Source organism: Dryobates pubescens, chromosome 1 (assembly GCF_014839835.1).
Source record: "Dryobates pubescens isolate bDryPub1 chromosome 1, bDryPub1.pri, whole genome shotgun sequence".
NCBI classification, from domain to species: Eukaryota; Metazoa; Chordata; class Aves; order Piciformes; family Picidae; genus Dryobates; species Dryobates pubescens.
In genome coordinates this window covers 42,812,083-42,830,323 of record NC_071612.1, presented here as the reverse complement: position 1 = coordinate 42,830,323, position 18,241 = coordinate 42,812,083, and the positions used below count along the sequence as shown (strand labels likewise).

General features: G+C 42.8%; 1 protein-coding gene across 3 annotated transcripts in view; it reads left to right on the top strand.

The window, feature by feature from the left end:
• Positions 1-18,241, top strand: part of SLC20A2 (solute carrier family 20 member 2) — a 63,396-nt gene that overhangs the window by 15,404 nt on the left and 29,751 nt on the right. For 2 of the 3 annotated variants that reach the window (XM_054164623.1, XM_054164613.1), the window contains exons 1-4: positions 4,326-4,469; positions 10,465-11,018; positions 15,618-15,758; positions 17,716-17,801. In XM_054164623.1, coding sequence (XP_054020598.1) covers positions 10,730-11,018; positions 15,618-15,758; positions 17,716-17,801 — 516 coding nt within the window. In that variant the 5' untranslated portion in view covers positions 4,326-4,469; positions 10,465-10,729. Of the gene's footprint in view, positions 1-4,325; positions 4,470-10,464; positions 11,019-15,617; positions 15,759-17,715; positions 17,802-18,241 lie in introns of those variants that run through there. The other variant, XM_054164619.1, reaches the window with a different exon arrangement.

Genomic DNA, 18,241 nt, shown 5'->3' with positions numbered 1-18,241 from the left:
ATTTTTGGATTGCCATGGGAGTGTTTCATGGGCAGCTTTTATCTTCTGTGTTAAGTCACTGTAGGTCCATTAGTAATTGAGGATAATGCTTCTGGAGCTGTCAGCAGTAGCCAGGGCTTTTAGAAATACTTTGCCCATGCTGGTTTCTTTCTTTGGGTATGGGGCTGGGAAGGAGAAATCCTGGGTTAAGCTCAGGGAGGCTCAGAGCAGCAGTTTACCTCTCCCCTTGGGCCTGCTGTGGATGTGGTACTGCAGTCTCCAGTGAGTCAACCAGAGTGGTGGGTGATACAGGCTTGGTTCCTGGCAGTAATTGGGGTGGTGCTTGAATTGGTACAGACCAAAGCCTTGCTTCTTCAGAACAGATTTGCTGCCTTTGACTGCTAAGCTCTTCATGGGCTTGTGCTGTGGCAGGGGGTTGGAGCCAGGTTGGTTCTCCCAGGCCATACACCTGGAGCCTGTGTCATCCTCTGTGCCTCCAACTCTTCCAGTTGTGGGTTCCTCCCTTTCATTTTCCCAGGGTTCTCTCACTCAGTAGAGTGTGATTTCAAGCAGTGTCATGCTCTGGAACATGACAGCTCTCCCTGCATGCCTAAGGAAGCACAGCCAATTTACCACAAGCATCAGGAGTGGAAGTCTCCTAGCTGGGATGGGTTGTCCTCTTTGAGAGCCCAGGGGCTTGCTGTAAAAAGAGGTTTGGACCACAGCGTGACAGAGTTCAGAGCCATCAAGAAAGTCCATCCGAATGGTTGGTTTCCTCAGAGCAAAGGAGTCACTCCATGCCTTAATGGCCAATGACTTGAATTTTTGTGTCTGTCACATTAGACTTCCCAGAGAGTCCCTGAAATGCTTTTTTCTTGCAATGAAACATGGATGCATCTTTCTATTTGGAGGTTATCCTGAGAGATGATGGAATGTGTTGGAGCTCCCTACCCAATATTCAAAAGCAGACAATGGGCTTTTGTTGGTTGGAGCCAACAGATTGAACTGTGTTTGTAGCTATCTGCTCTCTGCAGAGAGCAGATACTCAGAGTTTGGTTGGGATTCATTAGGCACAGTGGAGTTATTGAAGCACTCAGGAATGACACTGGGCTCTGTAGAGCTGTGTTAAATCTCCATTAGCTTCAAGGACCTCCTCAGGGCTGATCTCCAGGTACTGATCTGCAGCATGCAGTGTCCTGCTTCAAGTCTCCCATGGTGTAGATGGTCGCTTCAATATCAGAAAAAAGGGTATGGCAAGAGCTGGATTTCTTTGACATACTATGTGATACCTCTGCAGTCAACTGCTACCCATTTTCATTCCTCCTCATTAAGCTTATTCTTTTTGTTTGTAGTCTGAGAGGAAATAAAAGAGTTCCCAGGCAGGCTCAGAGCACAAATCCTGATAAAGGAACCAAAAGGTCCTCAGTTCCAGCTGCTTATGGCTCCCAGTTTCAGAGTATCAGCAGGTATGTGAAAGCCTGAAAGCTCCCATCGCTGCTCAGTAACCTTATACAAGTTGGCACAGTGTTGCTGGAACGATGTCCTGCAGCTTTTGGATGTTTTTATTGCATATCTGTTTCTGCCCAAATACAGTTCACAGGCATTCAGGCTTCAGGTCTTACCACATCTTTTTATATTAGAAAAAGATAATAATTCCCCATTAGTTTCAACTGTAAATGTATGTATTTTAAAATCAGTATAACCACTTCCATACGGAGCCTGGATGGTAAAAAGATGCAGTTACATTTGACAGAAGTTACATTAAGTTGCAGATTAATGTTAGTTTGGTGGTGTGACTGGGCAATGAGTACTTGGGCACCTTTCAGAAAATGTGGAAATACAAAACAAAGGGGAGTTAAAATTAATAGTTTAAATTGGCCCGTCCTATGACGCGATTTAAACAAGAATATTAATCTGCCTCGTGTGGGTTTGTTGAATCTGAGATCTCTCAGTTGTGGATTTACCAGAATAAATTACAATTAAAAAAGAAAAAAAAATAATCTGGTTGAGGTTATTTATATTTATCATTGCTACAAATATTTGATTTGCTGGGAACCAAGCTGGAGCTGCCATTGCCAAAAGCCAATCCTCATCATTTATTTTGTGGTTGTATAAATTTTCCTTTGCCTGCTTCTTTTGTGGTATCCCAAATTGCAGCTCTTCTTAATGGTCAACCTCTCTTGGCTTGAATTTTCCCATGCCTGAGGTCCACAATGCTGATTTAGCAGAGCAGAAACTTTGAAGATATTTCCTTTTCTCTGTACTTTTTATTATATGCTTTGCTTCGTGTGTAGACCGAGCTCTGAAGTTCAGGTCAACACGAAACCACCATTGTGGTCAGGCTGGCTCGTGGGAAGTGGCACTCAAATGGTTCCAGTTTGTTGTACTTCTGGGTCCAAGATGATTCCCACAGGTCACGCTGGCAGCTTCTGGCTTTTGGAGTTGATGTAGATCCTACCCAAATAATTTGCCCTTGTGACAGCCTTTCTACCTGCATCTCTATACACAGGTTGTGGTTACTAAAGGCTGGGGAAATGGTCCTTTAAGGAGAAAAGTGGGTTTAGTGCTTAGCTGGACTGTTCAGGTTTGAGTTTCCAAGGCAGATATCAACAACTTGTCAGCTATAAAGAGAGCATGCAATAATATTTTGCCCCCCCCTCCCCCCCCCCTTCTTTTTTTTAACTTTATGAAGTTAAATCAGTGCTCCAAGAAAGTTTCTGTGTTTGTTTATTCACTCCTTAAAACCCTGGAATCTAGACCTATAAATACGGCCTGACTTCATGTTTACAATTAGAATCGCTGTCATTTGAATTAATTGACTCTACTTGTAAAAATAATAAAATATTAAGATCTGGTTAGATCTGCAGGAAAAGATCAATATTTTTCTTGTTAAAATACATTGCTTTTGTACATAAGTGAAAACCAGTGTGAAAGGATCATCCTCCCTTACTTCTCTAAAATTAGGAAGCTTGTTTTTCTGCTATGACAGAAGTAAAAGGAAGGACTCTGCAGCCAGACTGAAGAGCTGCATGGCTTTTCGCAAAGTTAGCAGCTATATTGCAACCTCAATAGGAGTTGGGTGTTGACCTTAAATAAAGAGTCAGCATTCCTTACAAAGAATTGTGGCTTGATACTTGGAATTATTATTTTATTTTCTTTTTTTTTTTTTAATGGGAGATTTTAAATGTCATTTCTGCCTTGTGAGATTTCTAGCTGCAGTCCTGCCCTAATTCTTTGTAGAAGCTGATGCAGGCTTCCTAATCCATGTGAGTTTTCCTAAGAAATGTAAAACTGCTTTTCAGGTTTACCAAATTAACCCTGAATATCAGCAGCAGCTGGATTTAACCAGTCTAGAAAACTTGTCTCCTTGTTAAAGAGGGTTGGAAAAGATGACTTTTGAGGGTCCCTTCCAACCCCATGCATTCTAAGATAAAAGAAAACTATATGAGGTAAGAACTATGTTTCCAAGGCTGTGTTTGAAAATCTTCATCAATGATTAGGTTTTTGGTTTGTTTTTTTTTTTGTTTTCTCGGTTGTTCAGGATGCAGAGAATGTATCAATTGAAGTTTATTATGTTGGAATATAACTCCATGGCTTTGAGTGACTCAGAACAGAGTAAACCCCAACAGCTGAATAGAAAACATCGTTTCTGTATAAACCAGAAGCATGATCAAATAAATGTGTGTGTGTGTGTGAGAGAGAGAGTGTTTTAAACTGTGACAATGCAGTTTCCTTTTGGCTGAATAAAATGGTGTAGTTGCAGTCTATATGCTATTAAAGCAAGTATTTTACATGGAGCTAAGCTGGGTTCTTTCAGGCAAACGTTTTTATTATTACTATTTTGCCTTGCCATACATGCAGAAATGTTTCCCACTCAAAGGAGAGCGGGTCGAAGGAATTTGGATTGGGTAATTTCAGGCTGAACTGCTGAAAAGTGAAGTTGCTTGCTTAGGCACAGATCCAGTCACAACTCGTGCACATCTTTAACTTTCTGCAGCCTGCGTAGCCCGTGAGACCTCTGCTGACATGGATAAAGTAACAAGCATGCGACATCTCTCCCGGATTGGAGGCACGTCCCCCTCCTGTCACATGCACTTGAATTAAGGGTGTGTTTAAGTGTGCCTGCAAATAGAAGACCTCAGAGATTACCTGATGGCACCAAAATGCCCAGCTGGCAGCCAAAAAGGAGATTTCCTTTCTTGTCTATGCCTATGCTTGGAGGGGAGGGGAAAAAAAAGAAAAAGAAAAGGGAGGTGGGGAGGAAGGTTTTGTTGCTTTTAATGTGAGCTTCATTGGATTGGTTTGCCTCGGTAGTGCACTGGTGACGCAGTGTTGTGTTTTATCAGTGCCCACCCCCAGCAGAATTCTTTGCTTAAGAGGAGGCAGATTTTCACCTACTGAATAAGACTCTGGACTCGCATTGATGCTTCTCGGTGTTCTCTTGTGTGCTCTTCTGTGCCAGAGTGACTTTTATCCCCGGATTGCCTGGTGTAAGTTACAGCCCTCTCTTTCTTACCTTCTGGAAGTTTGCATGTTCAGATGTGACTGTGCTGAATGATAGGATGTCTATTTTAGAGTTCAGCTTGTATTTATAACCAGGAGGATAAGTTGCTGGAAGAACTTAGCTCCTTTTTTCCTTTTGAAACAACTTTTAAATACTGGGCGAGTTACAAAGATTTCTCTGCATGGTTTTCTTCTATACAACAGGTTTTTCATAACCATGAACACTTGTTTTTGGTGAATGAATCTTAAAAATCTGCAGTGTTGAAGCATAAAAAAACACACTTGCTTGTTAGACTTTGTTCACTCACTGAAGTATCAAACTGTGCTTTGCTTAGAGAAAAAGATACTTAGCAGCAAATGCACAGGGACTTGTTGATACTTTACCTATCTTACTTGTTTGTAGAATGGCTGTTTAAATGTGACTGCTGTCTCTGTGTGTTTGTAGTGAATGTTTCCAGCAACAGGATCTCATGCTAAATATTTTATATGCATTTCTGACCTTTCAGTGGTGGGAACAGAGGTTGGTAGGGACTAAGAAAAGGAAGCATCCTCTGGAAGTTTTGGGAGCTGGCAGAGACAGTCTCACTCTGTGATGTTAATCTGCATGGGAAAGCTATCAACTTCAGCCTTATTTTCCATATTGAGTTGTAGCATGAGGTGTGCTTAAACACATTGCAAATGTTAAAGTAGGAACTGAGTGATACCTGCTCCTGTGGATGTGGTAATTGATGGTTTTTAAAAGTAAGTTCAGGGTGCTTTTTGTGTACTGGAGTATTAAGCTTGCATCACGCTTGGCCTGGTGACAAGTCCTGTCCATGTAATTTAGAGCCATATAGGGATGTTCTTAGCCTTGAACCACTTGAATTAATAGCACCTTTCATATCATGAGTGTAGCATTAATAATTTAAAGTAGGTAATTTGTGAGCCCTGTGGCCCGAGTGTGAGCTGGAAATGACAAGGACTACTGATGTGAGTGATGTTAGTAACTTTGGTTATAAGTCAGGGTTGATTTTTATGCAGTGCTGCATTTACTTCCAGTAGGCTGCTATGCTAGATCTGGTATGAGTTTATATGCATAGGTGGGAAACCTGATGGATTGTTTTTATATAAAGAACAACATACAGGAATCAGAGAGGCATGGAATAAAATTCTAGAAGCTGCTGTCTGGGAAGCATTTTACACAGACTTTTCAGCCACCAGTAACTAGAAGTGAACCTGCCTGCCAGAACAAATTCAGTGACACTGTCTATCATGAAACGTCTGCCGTTTGCAGTGCTGCAGGGGGAAAGAAATCATCCTCCCCTCTCTGATTTGACACACTTGGCCAAAAACAAACCAGTTAGAACTGGGACCTGGAGGAATCTCTGCTCCACCTGGAGCAGCAGAAAGTTTTCATCTGCAGTATGGGGGCAGCTTCTGAGAGCAGAAGAGCTGCACACAACGTGTTTTATGCATGGGGTGAGCTGCATATGGGATGATTTGTATACCTTTCAATGTTTCACCAGTGCAGTAGGTTCTTCCATAATTTTCTGCAAAGAGTAGAATAAAGGATGTTTATGAGGTGTCTGCTTGTTTCCCTTATATCACACAGTTGGATTACTGGTGAGTAATACACTCTGGTTGCTTCCCTAGACTTTGAGCTTCATCCCAAGCATTTATTTAACTGTTCATCCCTGTTGTTAGATATTTCTGTGTTCTCTTTAGCAGCAATTTGGAAACAAACAAAAAAGCAACCACCACCATACAAACAAAAAATCCCCACCAAAAAAACCCAAAAACACCACCCAAAACTGATGACTTTGCTTTTCAAATTTCATACTATTTTTTTCACTCAAAACTTGTCTTGGCTTAGAAGAGTACTGTGAAGAGTTTGCAGCAGAGCTCTTAGTAAATGTATATAGACATGTCCTAAAATGATCTTGTGGTTAGCAGGAGATCCTGACTTTTTCCTGAGGATTCACTTGTCATTTTGCATGAATCAAGGTGCTTGCTTACCTAGGCTTTGTTTTCCTCTCTCCCTTAGGGAAGAAGTAGCACTTTGTGTTGACAGAGTTATAACAAGATGTTTAGCTAGCAACAAAATAAAGTCCGAGGGGGGTGTCTGGTTCATCTGCCAGCAAGGCAGAGAGATGTGCTTAGCATTTGCAAAACCCGTTTTTTTTCTCACTGAGGTGCCAGTTCTGTAAGTTTCTAAGTCGACTTAAACAGTTAAATGCTTCAACTCAGATGAAGGTCTAATTATGGGTCATAAGAAAACTGTGTTGACTAAAAAAGCCTTGCCTTGATGCAGAATTAGCTATTGGAAATGTCATCTTTAGACATTTCCCTTCGCTCCAACAGCCCTGAGAGGTGCGTGCTCCAGCTTCAGCTGCTGCAACTCCCTGGCCCTGGCAGAGTTCCTCTGTCCTGCTAGTGCCCAAGGGTGAGTTTGCAGCACAGCCATTGCAGTGTAGGCTGGACTAGTTCAGGAAGAGCAAAGCATCAATAGGAAAATTAACTTTTGCACCCAGAGTCTGCTGCAGCGGTGTGGCACAGCAGCTTGGCAGAGGGACAGTACTGGTAGGATGCTGCAGGTAAATGGGAAGGCTTCCCAGCATCGAGGAGGTCAGGTTGCATTTGGTGTGCTTAGAGGCATGTTGGTGAAATATAAGTGAGCAGAGGGAAGAAACAGGCTAGTGACTTCCAGCACTCATGCAGATGGCAGAAGATTGGCCATTCCCCACTGCATGGCATTTTTTTCCAGTTTCTTTTTGTCCCAGTAACAACATGGAAATACCACAGGCTCTTGGGTTAGATTAGGTGATGAAGGGCATAGCTCAGCGTGCCTGAGCATGCCAGATATATTTTGGGCTCTAGAAAGAAGCATGCTACAAGATTTAGTCTGTATTTAGTCCCTGGCCTACTTTGCAGGATATTTTGCATTTCTAAAAACTTTCTCAGCAGAGATGTCCACCTTTTAGTTAGTTTATTTTTCTTTCTATTGTTTTTCTTTAAATGTTTAGCATCTCTTACACTCATTTAAGGTTGAAAGTAGTAACACCTAGCCACCCAAGTACTGATTCCACCTTGGGTTTTAAATCTATGTTTATTGCCCTTCCTTTTTTCTTGTTTGTTTTGATTTTCATTTTGTTAAAGAGAAGCCTTGGCCATTACTGTGCTTCGTCACTTCTGCAGACACAGCCGATGACAAATCAGGACTCCCAAGGTTTGGAGGATGTTCTGCTTTGAACTGAAACCTTGTATAAAATGACAGGAGAGGTAACTTAAGTATTACTTAAGACATCCTTTTCTCTTGAAGGAAGGGAGGAAAATTATGTAGCTACCTCTCTGAGCCCTTTGCCAAGAGCCCTGCCAACAGACTTTGGGAGACTCTTTGGCCTTCTCAAGGTGTTTTAGAAGCAGATGTACACTTGAAGTCTTAATTTCTTTGGGACCATCAGGAATTCTTTCCCCACCCTCCCTGAGAAGCTAATAAAGGCAACCTTGTGACTTAGTGGTTTATTTTGGAAGCTGCAGGAACTCGCTGTGGCCGGAGGAGCCAGATTTGGCAAACATAGTCCCGTGAACTTCGTTGCAGTGGGGGAATGTCACAATCCCCTTGGTCTGCCTTATCCCAGAAACTGGGTCACCACAGTAAATTGGTAGTTTGGTTGATAAGTGGAGAAAAGACAGGTCTCTGTTGGGAATAAGGGTATGCTTTCATCCTGGGGGTCCAAAGGAAAGGGGTCTCACATGATCACAGTGTCTGTGGATGCATGCACGGACCTCAGTCAGCTTTGCTCGCTTTCAGGAGAGGAAACGGGGGCACCGAGGCTAACTTGGCAAAGGTACTATGTAAATCCCTGTAGGATGAAGAATTAAATCATTAATCTCCAGGATCAAGGAAGGACCCCAGTCCAGCACTTCCATCTCCTGGCAAAAATCTGATATACATAATAGATATTTTTGGGATGAATTTCACAGAGTTCTCTCATTCTTCACAGGCAAACAAGTGCTAATTCTTAATGGTGTCTTCCAAATCTTGTTAGCCTTCTCTGTCTCTGTTAAGTCCTGTGCCACTTTCATTAATTACAGAAAGGCAACAGGTCTTCAAATATAAAAAATGCATTGAGGCTTCATTTTCTCATCTTGTAGTATAAAAATCCTTATACAAATGTTTTGAGCCATTAAGGCCTTCTGAGAGATGTTATCTTAGGGTGTAAGGCATTCAAGGGTTGATGTTTCTGCCCCATGTTTGGAAATGACTGGAACAACAGTTGTTCAGCCAGTTTGGAGCCTGGAGAAAGAGGGACATGTTTTCTGCTGAATATGTGTATTTAGAGAGAGCATCAGTCTAAGGGTTTTCTAGGAAACACATACAGGTGTAGGATTTTCCTGTTGGTGGTTGTCAGGGATCCAGCATCTCCAGGATAAGCAAAATCCCTTCTAATTTTTGCCATCCCTTCTAATGTTGCCATTGTTTCAAAAGTATGAGACACCCTTCCTCCTTACCACCACATAGGCTTACATTGTATTGGGGTCAGTGGAAGAGATTAAGCATGGTCCTGAAACTCTGGATGTGGATATTTTGTATGAGACTGAAGTGACTGTAGGAAAACTGAGAGAAAGCAGGAGGTGGGCTTATGGCTTTCCATCTGATATCCCCTCATCTCTTGAAATGCTTGTTTAAATTTGTGGACTTGGTTGATGGTTATTTGCTGCTAACCCTTGCCACTTTTGCCTCCAAAATGCCACTTTTCTGTAGCCAAACAGCATGGATAGCAAAGCAGAGAGAGGCACAGGACCTCTTCATGGTAGCTGCCTGCAGAAGAGATGCAGCAGTGCAGGCAGATGGTTTGGGCAAATGTGCTTCTAGCTTTTGACCATCCTGACACTAGTGTGGACCTTGCTGCTCTGCTTAGTCGTCTTTCAGATGGTGAAGATTTTTATCTTTTAAAGTCCCCCTTCTGTCCATTTTGTTTTGTTGTTTTGAAAGCTCTTTTTAAAAAATTCAGATTACATGAATTAAGATTTAATTCAGAAGGCTGTCATAAAACTGAAACTGTCAGAAGAAGCAATAAAAGATACCTGTAAAAATGGTTTGGAGATAATGACTGTTAGCAATGGGTAACAGATTGCATCAGGTTGGAAGAGACCCTCAAAGGTCATCTTGTCCACCCCCCAGTCTTCTATAGGTAACCTCAGCTTTATAGCTAAACTTTTTCAAAATAGACTTCTTTAGATCTGTGGGGTTGCACAGGATTATTGTGATTGTGGTGATGTGGTTGTTGTGCTGTTTCACAGGAATTTTGTGATTATTGTGCTCTTTCAGTGACTGAGAATCTGTGAGAGAAAGGTATTCCTACTGCATGGGATGTGCTAATAGCAATAGATCAATATGAATGTTTTTCAGAGTATTTGTAATGGCATTTCCTAGGCAGACAGACAGGTAAATAATTTTTAAACAAGTGCTTCTCTGGCTGCAGCTGATAAAAGGTAGGGAGCTCTGCTGAGGTTAGGTGATCCACATCAGCTGGACGTCAGGCCCTGTGGGTATGGTCGATATATTCTACACACTTCCATTGACCGGGTGCAAAGAGCCAAGAAGAATCCTCCTTCTGGAATGAGGGCTTATCACACCACTCAGTAAATTCAACACAGACATAAAGCCCAACCTTTCTAAATCTTTTTAAATTGCTCAGGAAAGAAAAAAAAGCTAAATTTTCTTGGTCAGTGATACTGGGAGAAACATATTGCTTTGGAGGTGACCTCATTTTAACCTCTTTCTGAATTGCTTTATGATTAGAACAGTCACATGCCGAGGTAGGACCCCATTAGTGGGTTTAAATCATGTTTACTTCTGAAAACACACATTGTAATGGGCTCTGCTGAGTATTCCCTCCTTTTTCTTTTTTTTCTTTCCCCCCTTTTTCTTTCTTTTTTTTTTTTTTTGTTAAAAAAGATTTCTTTTATTTCTTTTGTTTGTTTGTTTTTCTGTTGCAGGACAGAACCATCACAGTTGTACCAGTTTGAGAGCAAAATATGGAATGTATTTCACTGCTGACCGAAGGCAGCCAAATGAACAGTATTTATAGTAGTTTGAAAATCAGCAGTTAGCAGTTTCTTCACATTCTAACACTACCCAGCACTTTCCAGAGAGAACTCATTGTTTACAAGAAATCTGCTTTCCAAATCCGTTGCGGTGCCCTCCAGCCCTGCCTATTAACTCTTTGCAAAGGGGAAAGCTGATCTACGGTGTGGGGAAAAGATGGCAATGGATGAGTACCTGTGGATGGTCATTGTGGGGTTTATTATTGCTTTTATTTTAGCCTTTTCTGTTGGTGCAAATGATGTTGCCAATTCTTTCGGAACGGCCGTGGGCTCTGGCGTCGTTACTTTGCGCCAGGCTTGCATTCTGGCTTCAGTTTTTGAAACCACTGGCTCAGTGTTGCTGGGAGCAAAAGTAGGAGAAACCATTAGGAAAGGTATCATCGATGTTAACCTCTACAACAACACCGTCCCGCTGCTGATGGCAGGAGAAGTGAGTGCCATGGTTGGTAAGTAGTGATTTCCTCTTCCAAGTAACCTTCCATGTGTGCTTGACCTCCTGCTCCTTGTCAATATTGTTCGTTCTCATCTTCTGCACCTGCAGGTCTGTTTTTTATGAGTGCAGGATCCTTTGTATTCCTTTCTTTTTAGGCTCCTATGTTTGGGGTTTTTTATGTTTTCAAGTGGTTCTAATAATTTGTATTTCTCAATGGCTCAGCCATTTAAGTAGTAGATGAAAAATAAGGTTTAACATAAGGGATCGCACAGATGTATTCCATGGGTGCTGAAAAGGTGGTTTGGAAGATTTTTATGATGGGAAATGAGAACTCTGCAAGCACAGCATTTGTGACCCTACAGAAATAGCACCTTTCAGTGAACACCTATGAGAAGGAATTACCTGAATTGTTATAAAAAAAATTACAGAAGATTCCAACATGTTTGCTTAAAGTTCTTGTCTGAGTGATTGCAGCTGATCACACACTTCACTCTTGCCCATGGCAAAACTAAAGGAGCTGTAAAAATTCATGATCACACGTTTAAGGGGTTTTTAATTTTTCTGACTCAAAGGGACAGCAGTTCAGGATGCCTTAGAGTCTGCTCCCCTTCTTTTGTTTGCAGTTAAATTAATCTCCCTTCAGAACAAATAGCATATTCTGAGGTAAGTAACATTAAGCCACCGTATTTACTCTTTGTTTATATGCAAGAGGCTTTGTGAGCTTTTGGAGAGCTCCCTCATGGATCAATAGCAAACCTGCTTTTAAAGGGCAGGAGACAGCAGGAAGGAAACTCTTTCTCTGTTGGAGAGGCAGCCCAGGCAAGAGGCCAGCCTGACCATCCTACCACCGCTTCTTCAGTCTGCCAGGTCTGTGGCATCTCACAACAAGGCAGTGTGGTTTATTTGTGCTTTGCAGGCCCTCCCTTTGAAAGGGATGTTTCAATCAAAGATTTTCTTCCTTAAACCTAACCTAAATAGTATTTCCACCTACCCCCTCTAGCCTCCCCACAGTTTTCAGGCAGGACCTGCACTTGAGGTTGGTGCATCCATGCAGAAGTCTAGTACATGTGGTTATTCACCCATTTCTTTAGGGAAATGGGAAGATTTTGCTTTCCTAAATTTTAAGGGATCAAGATGGACATTAAGTGCCAGTTTCTGGGCTTGTCTGAGGTGGGTTTGTGTGCTTGAGAGAGGGAAGTGGTTCCCTTAGGCTTTCATTACCCCTGATTCTCCTGAAGTTTGATTACCTTCTGCCCAAGGGGAAGAGGGGTTGGTTAGTGACAAATAGCTGCTGAGACCACATCTGCTTCTCTAAACTGTCCTTCTGTGAAGCTGCTAAGTTCAACCACATCAAATGCTTTCTTGGGCACCCCCCATCAGTTCCTCTTTCCCAGTGTCTTGCAAGGTCAGCTGCAGGTTTCTGATCTTTTCTTCAAGCTGTAGGGTGGATTCATAGTACTGCTCCACTGCAACATTTACCCTTCTGGGATAGCTCCATAATTTCCCATGGGTGTGTGTCTGGGAGCAGTCTGAAATATAAGTGGCCTGCAACTTCTGACCTTCACATTCTCAATACTCATGGTCCCTATTGGAGAAAGGGTTATTTTCTTTTTCTGTATCTATTTCTGGTATCGTGATCCTGGCAGGGCAAAGTTTTAAATCTCAGATGCCCCCTGCAGAGGCAACTGGCCAGAAGCTCAAATAAAACACCTTATTTGCATGCGTATTTACATAAGCCTGTGTGAACTTCATGACCAGTTGCATTCCCTTCCTCCAGTCAGGGCATTAAGAAGAAATTCCACATTTTAAATCTCAGAATTAACCACAAACTGCAGATTTCCATTGTTGTTTTTTTTTTCTTCCTCAACTCCATCTCCAGCTTTTTCTCTGGCTGTGTGGTGGTGTTTTCTCTGTGTTTTCCCTGCACCCTCCTGGATGTTTTCTTTTCCTCTTTCTGTTGTTGCTCGGCGTTCTCCCCCCCACCCGTTCCCTCATGCCTCATGATCATGTTTTTGCAAATGGATTTAGCTTCTGAATTTCGATGAGGCTTAAATGAGTCAACAGCCTGGGAGAGACCAAAAGTCACTGTATCATCTTTCCAGATGTTGGTGGAAGATCCTTTGATGCTTGCAGCAAACAGCAGATGGTGATTTTCAGGGCAAACTTCTCTCCTAAGAGAAAAGGAAGCAGGGAATGACAGGATTAAAATTTTTAGATGTAACATTTTGCAATAATTTGTAGCCTATTAAAACATTTGTTAGGCAATTGGGAAGTGAGGGACTGTTGCTCTTGGGAGTAAATTGTAGTAGTTCCCTAGCATTAACCACTTGTCAGGCTATTGTCGAGCTGCCCAAGTGTTGTTCTAATGGTCTAGTGGTGGGAGCTGGAGTCAGCACCTGGTGCAACTGAGCAGCTGCCACCAACAAAGAGGACATCCCAGCCAGGACTGGCAAAGCAGAGTACTAGGTCTTGCAGGTAGCATTGTACTCAACAAGGTCTTGTGTCTGGCACACAGCACCAGAGCCTCAAGAAAATGGATGCAGTGCCTGCAGCTGCAGGGGAACGTGAAACACACCCTGAGCTGAAAGCTGGTGCTGGTGTCTCTTGGTTGGGGTGGTCTGCAGCCAACCCCCTTTCTTTAGGAGACAGCAACCAGTCTGCATCTGGGACTCTGTAACAGGTCTGGTGAGCCTCCTGCTCCCTAGGCTAGTTCTGCAAAGATCAAAACTGGGAGCAGGCATTTTGTTTTAAAGAGGAGTTAAATCTTTGATGTAGGTAGTTAAGGCACTGCAGGCCCCAGAGAGAAGTCCTGCTCTGGCTTGATTTGGTTTTTCTTCTGTTCCTTAATGTGGTTCCTTAAACTTCTTTAGCCCACACAGTGTCCTTCTCAGACCATAGATCAGTCCTCCACCACTTGCCCTTTTGCTCTCCTGTTTGTTTTCAAAGTGAAGCAAATTAAATAAGGAATAGTGCCATACTCCCTCTATTTCCCCCCTCTCAACACCTGTGCAGTGCAGCTGTAGCTTGGTTGCATTTTCCTTATATTTTAGACTTGATTATTTTGTAAGGACACATCTATGGCTCACTTATTTGTTTGGCTCTTTCCAGATGTTGCCCTCTGTTTTCTCTTTCACCTCACTTCCACTTGCTGGTCAAAAGTTTCAAAGTGAGTTTATTTTTATTTTAGTACAGGGAAAGAGAAGACAGCAAATGAAAGAGCAGGTGTTTCTTGTTTGATCTAGAATTTCCAATGGCAATGGGAGTAGCAGTTGTTTTGGGATAGTACCCCAGGAGAGATCAGGTTTACAAACTGGTTGACTTCCAGACGTCGCTGTGTGTGATGCCAGCAGATCACCATTTGCAGATGGCCCTGTCTCAGGGCTTTCAAGCCATCTTCTCCTGTTCTTACTGAACATAGAAGGTGAGATTTGGCCTAACAGCATATGGTCAGCAACCTTGCTTTATCATCTGGATCTGCTGCAGATCAATGAAGAGAGGTAGCACCAGCCAGAGAGGAGCAGAGCTCCCATGGCAGTTTAATTGCTGCCACTTGGGCTTCTTAACACATGAAGATTAAATCTTAAGGCTATGAAGGAGAGACCTTTCTGAGAATTCTCCATTATTAAGCGAGATCCATAGAAGGCTTGTGTCACTGTCAGAACTATTTTAGTGTCCTGAGGTTAGCACCACTGCAAGAGGGGCAGTGAACCTAGATCCTTGCAGTGTGAAAGTGAGTCAGAGCATGGAGCTGCATGCTTGAGGACTTGGTGGCCAACTGTGGTCTGATTAAACTACTGGAAAATGTGACTGAAAAATAGAAGGCGTCTTCTCTGGTGCTTGGAGTCTTTTTCTTCACTCTTGGCAAACATCCCTCCTGGGATGTTTATTGGGACACCAGCCATTGAATCTGCTTTATAGCCCACTACCCACCAGCCCTTAATTAGCAGGGGGATCTTACTTCCTTATGCCAAGAGTATCTTTGGCTACCACATGACTAAGATTTCTGTTGTTCTAAGTTTCTCCAGTGCCATAATGAACTGCAAATGAAGGCAGTAAGAGAGTCCTTATTCCCTCCACAACCCATTTTTCCTATGGAGAGTTCTGCAAGGCCATGTGTCACTGAGAAGCAATTTGCCCCACAATTTCAGCCTTTCTCTGGTCACATCTGAATTTAAGAGCATGGATAGTTCATTAGCAGTTCATGGATAATTGAAGTGATCACACTGATCAGTTGTAGGCTTCCAAGTCCAAGAAATGAAGTTTTCTAAGCTTGGTGCAGAGTGGGAGCAGTCTGTGTATTTACTCAGACAGGCTGTAAATACTGAAAGCCTTCAAAAACCAAAAGCAGAAGCATTGTGCAGTGTAAAGAGCTGTTAGTAACAAAAAGTTATCAAGTAAGATGCTGCATTCAATGCTGCTATTAAACTATCTTGGTATCTGCTTTTAGAGCTAGAACAGAAACAAAACTCTCTTCAGAAGCTCTCTCTTGTGCATACAGAGTGTAGGCAGCACTCATAAAGGAATGTGGGTACGCGCTGAAGAATTTTCTGCATGACATGATTGTTGCTGTTGTTGTTTTTATAGCATATGTTGGGATGTTGTTTTGTCCTAGGCTCTGCTGTTTGGCAGCTGATTGCATCGTTCTTGAAACTCCCCATATCAGGGACCCATTGCATCGTAGGTGCTACGATTGGATTCTCTCTGGTGGCAATTGGCACACAGGGAGTCCAGTGGATGCAGCTTGTCAAGATTGGTAAGTGCTGGTTGCTTTCATGCATGAGGGTACGTGAAGTAGCGTGCACTGATTGCAAAAAAACCTCCTCAGGAGGTTGTTTGGTGCTGACAGCTTTCCCTCCTTACATCATTCTTCACTCTGGTCCTGTCATTCAGAGGGTTCATTAAGGGCTGCAGTGTGTCTCTGGTGGATGAAGGGGTAAGAAGCAAGTTGTGCTTCCCCAGCAGAATCACAGGGGTTGGAAGGGATCTCTGCAGATCATCTAGTCCAACCTCCCTGCCAGAGCAGGTTCATCTAGAGCAGGTTGCACAGGATGGCATCCAGGAGGATTTTTGAATGACACCAGAGATGGAGACTCCAACTCTCTGGGCAGCCTGTTCCAGTGCTCCACCACCCTCAAAGTAAAGAAGTTCCTCTTCATGTTTAGATGGAGCTTCTTCAGTAAGTCAAGGACACATTGTCCCTCAGAGATCTGCTTCAAGGTGACACTCCTCCTCTTCTAATTCTTTTTGTGGTGGCTCATACCACCTCGTTCTTGCTCTCAACAATGCTAGCCATCATGTGAATGCCCACAGTCCTGTTCCTCCACCCACCAGCTTCGAGGAGGCAAAAGCTGGGCATGCAGCACACGCTTAACTCACAGCCTCCCACTACCAGGATAAGCACAGCCAAGCAGGCATGTGGAGGAGTTTTCATTATTGTTTTGGAATCCTTGTAACCCAAGTCACAGCCCAAACCCTGTAGTAAAAGGATTGATGCTGAAGGCATGGAAATACTCTAGAGCTTCAGAGGAGCTGAAGCAATGTGGGATTTTCTGAATTCTGTCAGAAGTAGAAGAAAGTTTGCAATGACAGCAGAATCAATCTGTTAACCATGCTGCACACCATAAATCATTCTGGGTGAGATCTCCAGAGCACTGCCCTAATCTGCTTTTATTGAAAGCAGTAGGAGGTTTGCCACCTACTGCAGTTAAGTCAGCCCTGGACACTTGCAAATCTGGCCTGCAAAATATGTGCTCACTTTATTCACTACAGTTGATGCTTCTGTATAATTTTGGAAATTTGAGACTTTTACCCTGCCAGCAGCACACCATCACGCTGAGTGCAGTCACTTTCTACTTGACACATTCCTGATCACAACAATTAGGAAATTACAGAGCTTTCTTGGTCCACTTTGCACCCAACTACAAGCAACTTTCCTGGTGAAATTGATTCCTAATCTTGAAGGGAAATGTCTTGTGTGGTGTTTCTGATTGTGCCTAGCATTATTTTGACTTTCATGAGTACCAGTGGACATGAGTTATAAATCATTGAGTCATGGTAGGGGTTGGAAGGGACCTCTGAAGATCAAGTCCAACCCCCCTGCCAAAGCAGGATCATGTAGGGCAGGCCACACAGGAACCCATCCAGTGGGTTATGAAAGTCTCTGAAGAAGGAGACTCCACAACCTCTCTGGGCAGCCTGCTCCAGGGCTCCATCACCCTCACAATAAAGAAGTGTTTTCTCATGTTGAGATGGAACTTCCTCGTGTACCAGTTTGTATCCATTGCCCCTTGTCCTGACACAGGACACCATTGAAAATATCAGATCTCCTCTCAACCTCTCTTCTCCAGGCTAAACAGCCCCATGTCTATCAGCCTTTCCTTATAAGACAGATGCTCCAGTCTTTTCATCATCCTCATAGCATCTGTTGGACACTCTGTAACGTATCCCTGTTCCTGGGGAACCCTGAACTAGACACACTATTCCAGGGCAAAGTAGAAGGGGTGGAGAAACTCCCTCGATCTGCTGGCCACTCTCTTAATGCATCCCAGGATACCACTTGCCTTCCTGGCCACAAGGACACATTGCATATAGAGCATTCACTCCAGTTGTACAAGAACTGTTTTAAATGTATTGTCTATTAACCACTTACTTAACTATTATGCTGACAGACTGCTCATTTCATATTTTATTCTATCTTTCTTTCAACACAGTTGCCTCTTGGTTTATTTCCCCACTGTTATCTGGCTTGATGTCTGGAGTCCTCTTTGTGCTGATTAGATTCTTCATTTTAAACAAGGTAAAGCAATCTCACTTGGTATGAAGGCTGTGTTCTAGTCTCCCATTTGGGTGCTTGCATTTGTACAGTTGCTTTTGGGACAGGAGACTAGTTTGTTGTGGCTTGGTTTGTTTTTTAAACAGCCATTGCAACTGCTCTTAGCACTTCTGAAAGCTCAAAGTAATTTGACAAGCATTTGAGGCTTAGAAAGTGCTACATGATAATTACTATTGTCCATTCTCTTTGATTAAAGGATGGTGCATTGAGGTTGCTTCTGTACTAGTACAAACTTATTGACTGACTTATGACTGTTATTTAAGCAGAACAGTTCTCCCTTGGGGATACTCTAATTGCTGTGTCACAGTTGTGAAATGGTAAGCTTTGCTTTTCTAGACCTTAGACATCAGAAGATGGGCATCTGCATTTTTGCTAGACTCTCATGAGTTTTAGTGACCCTGGTC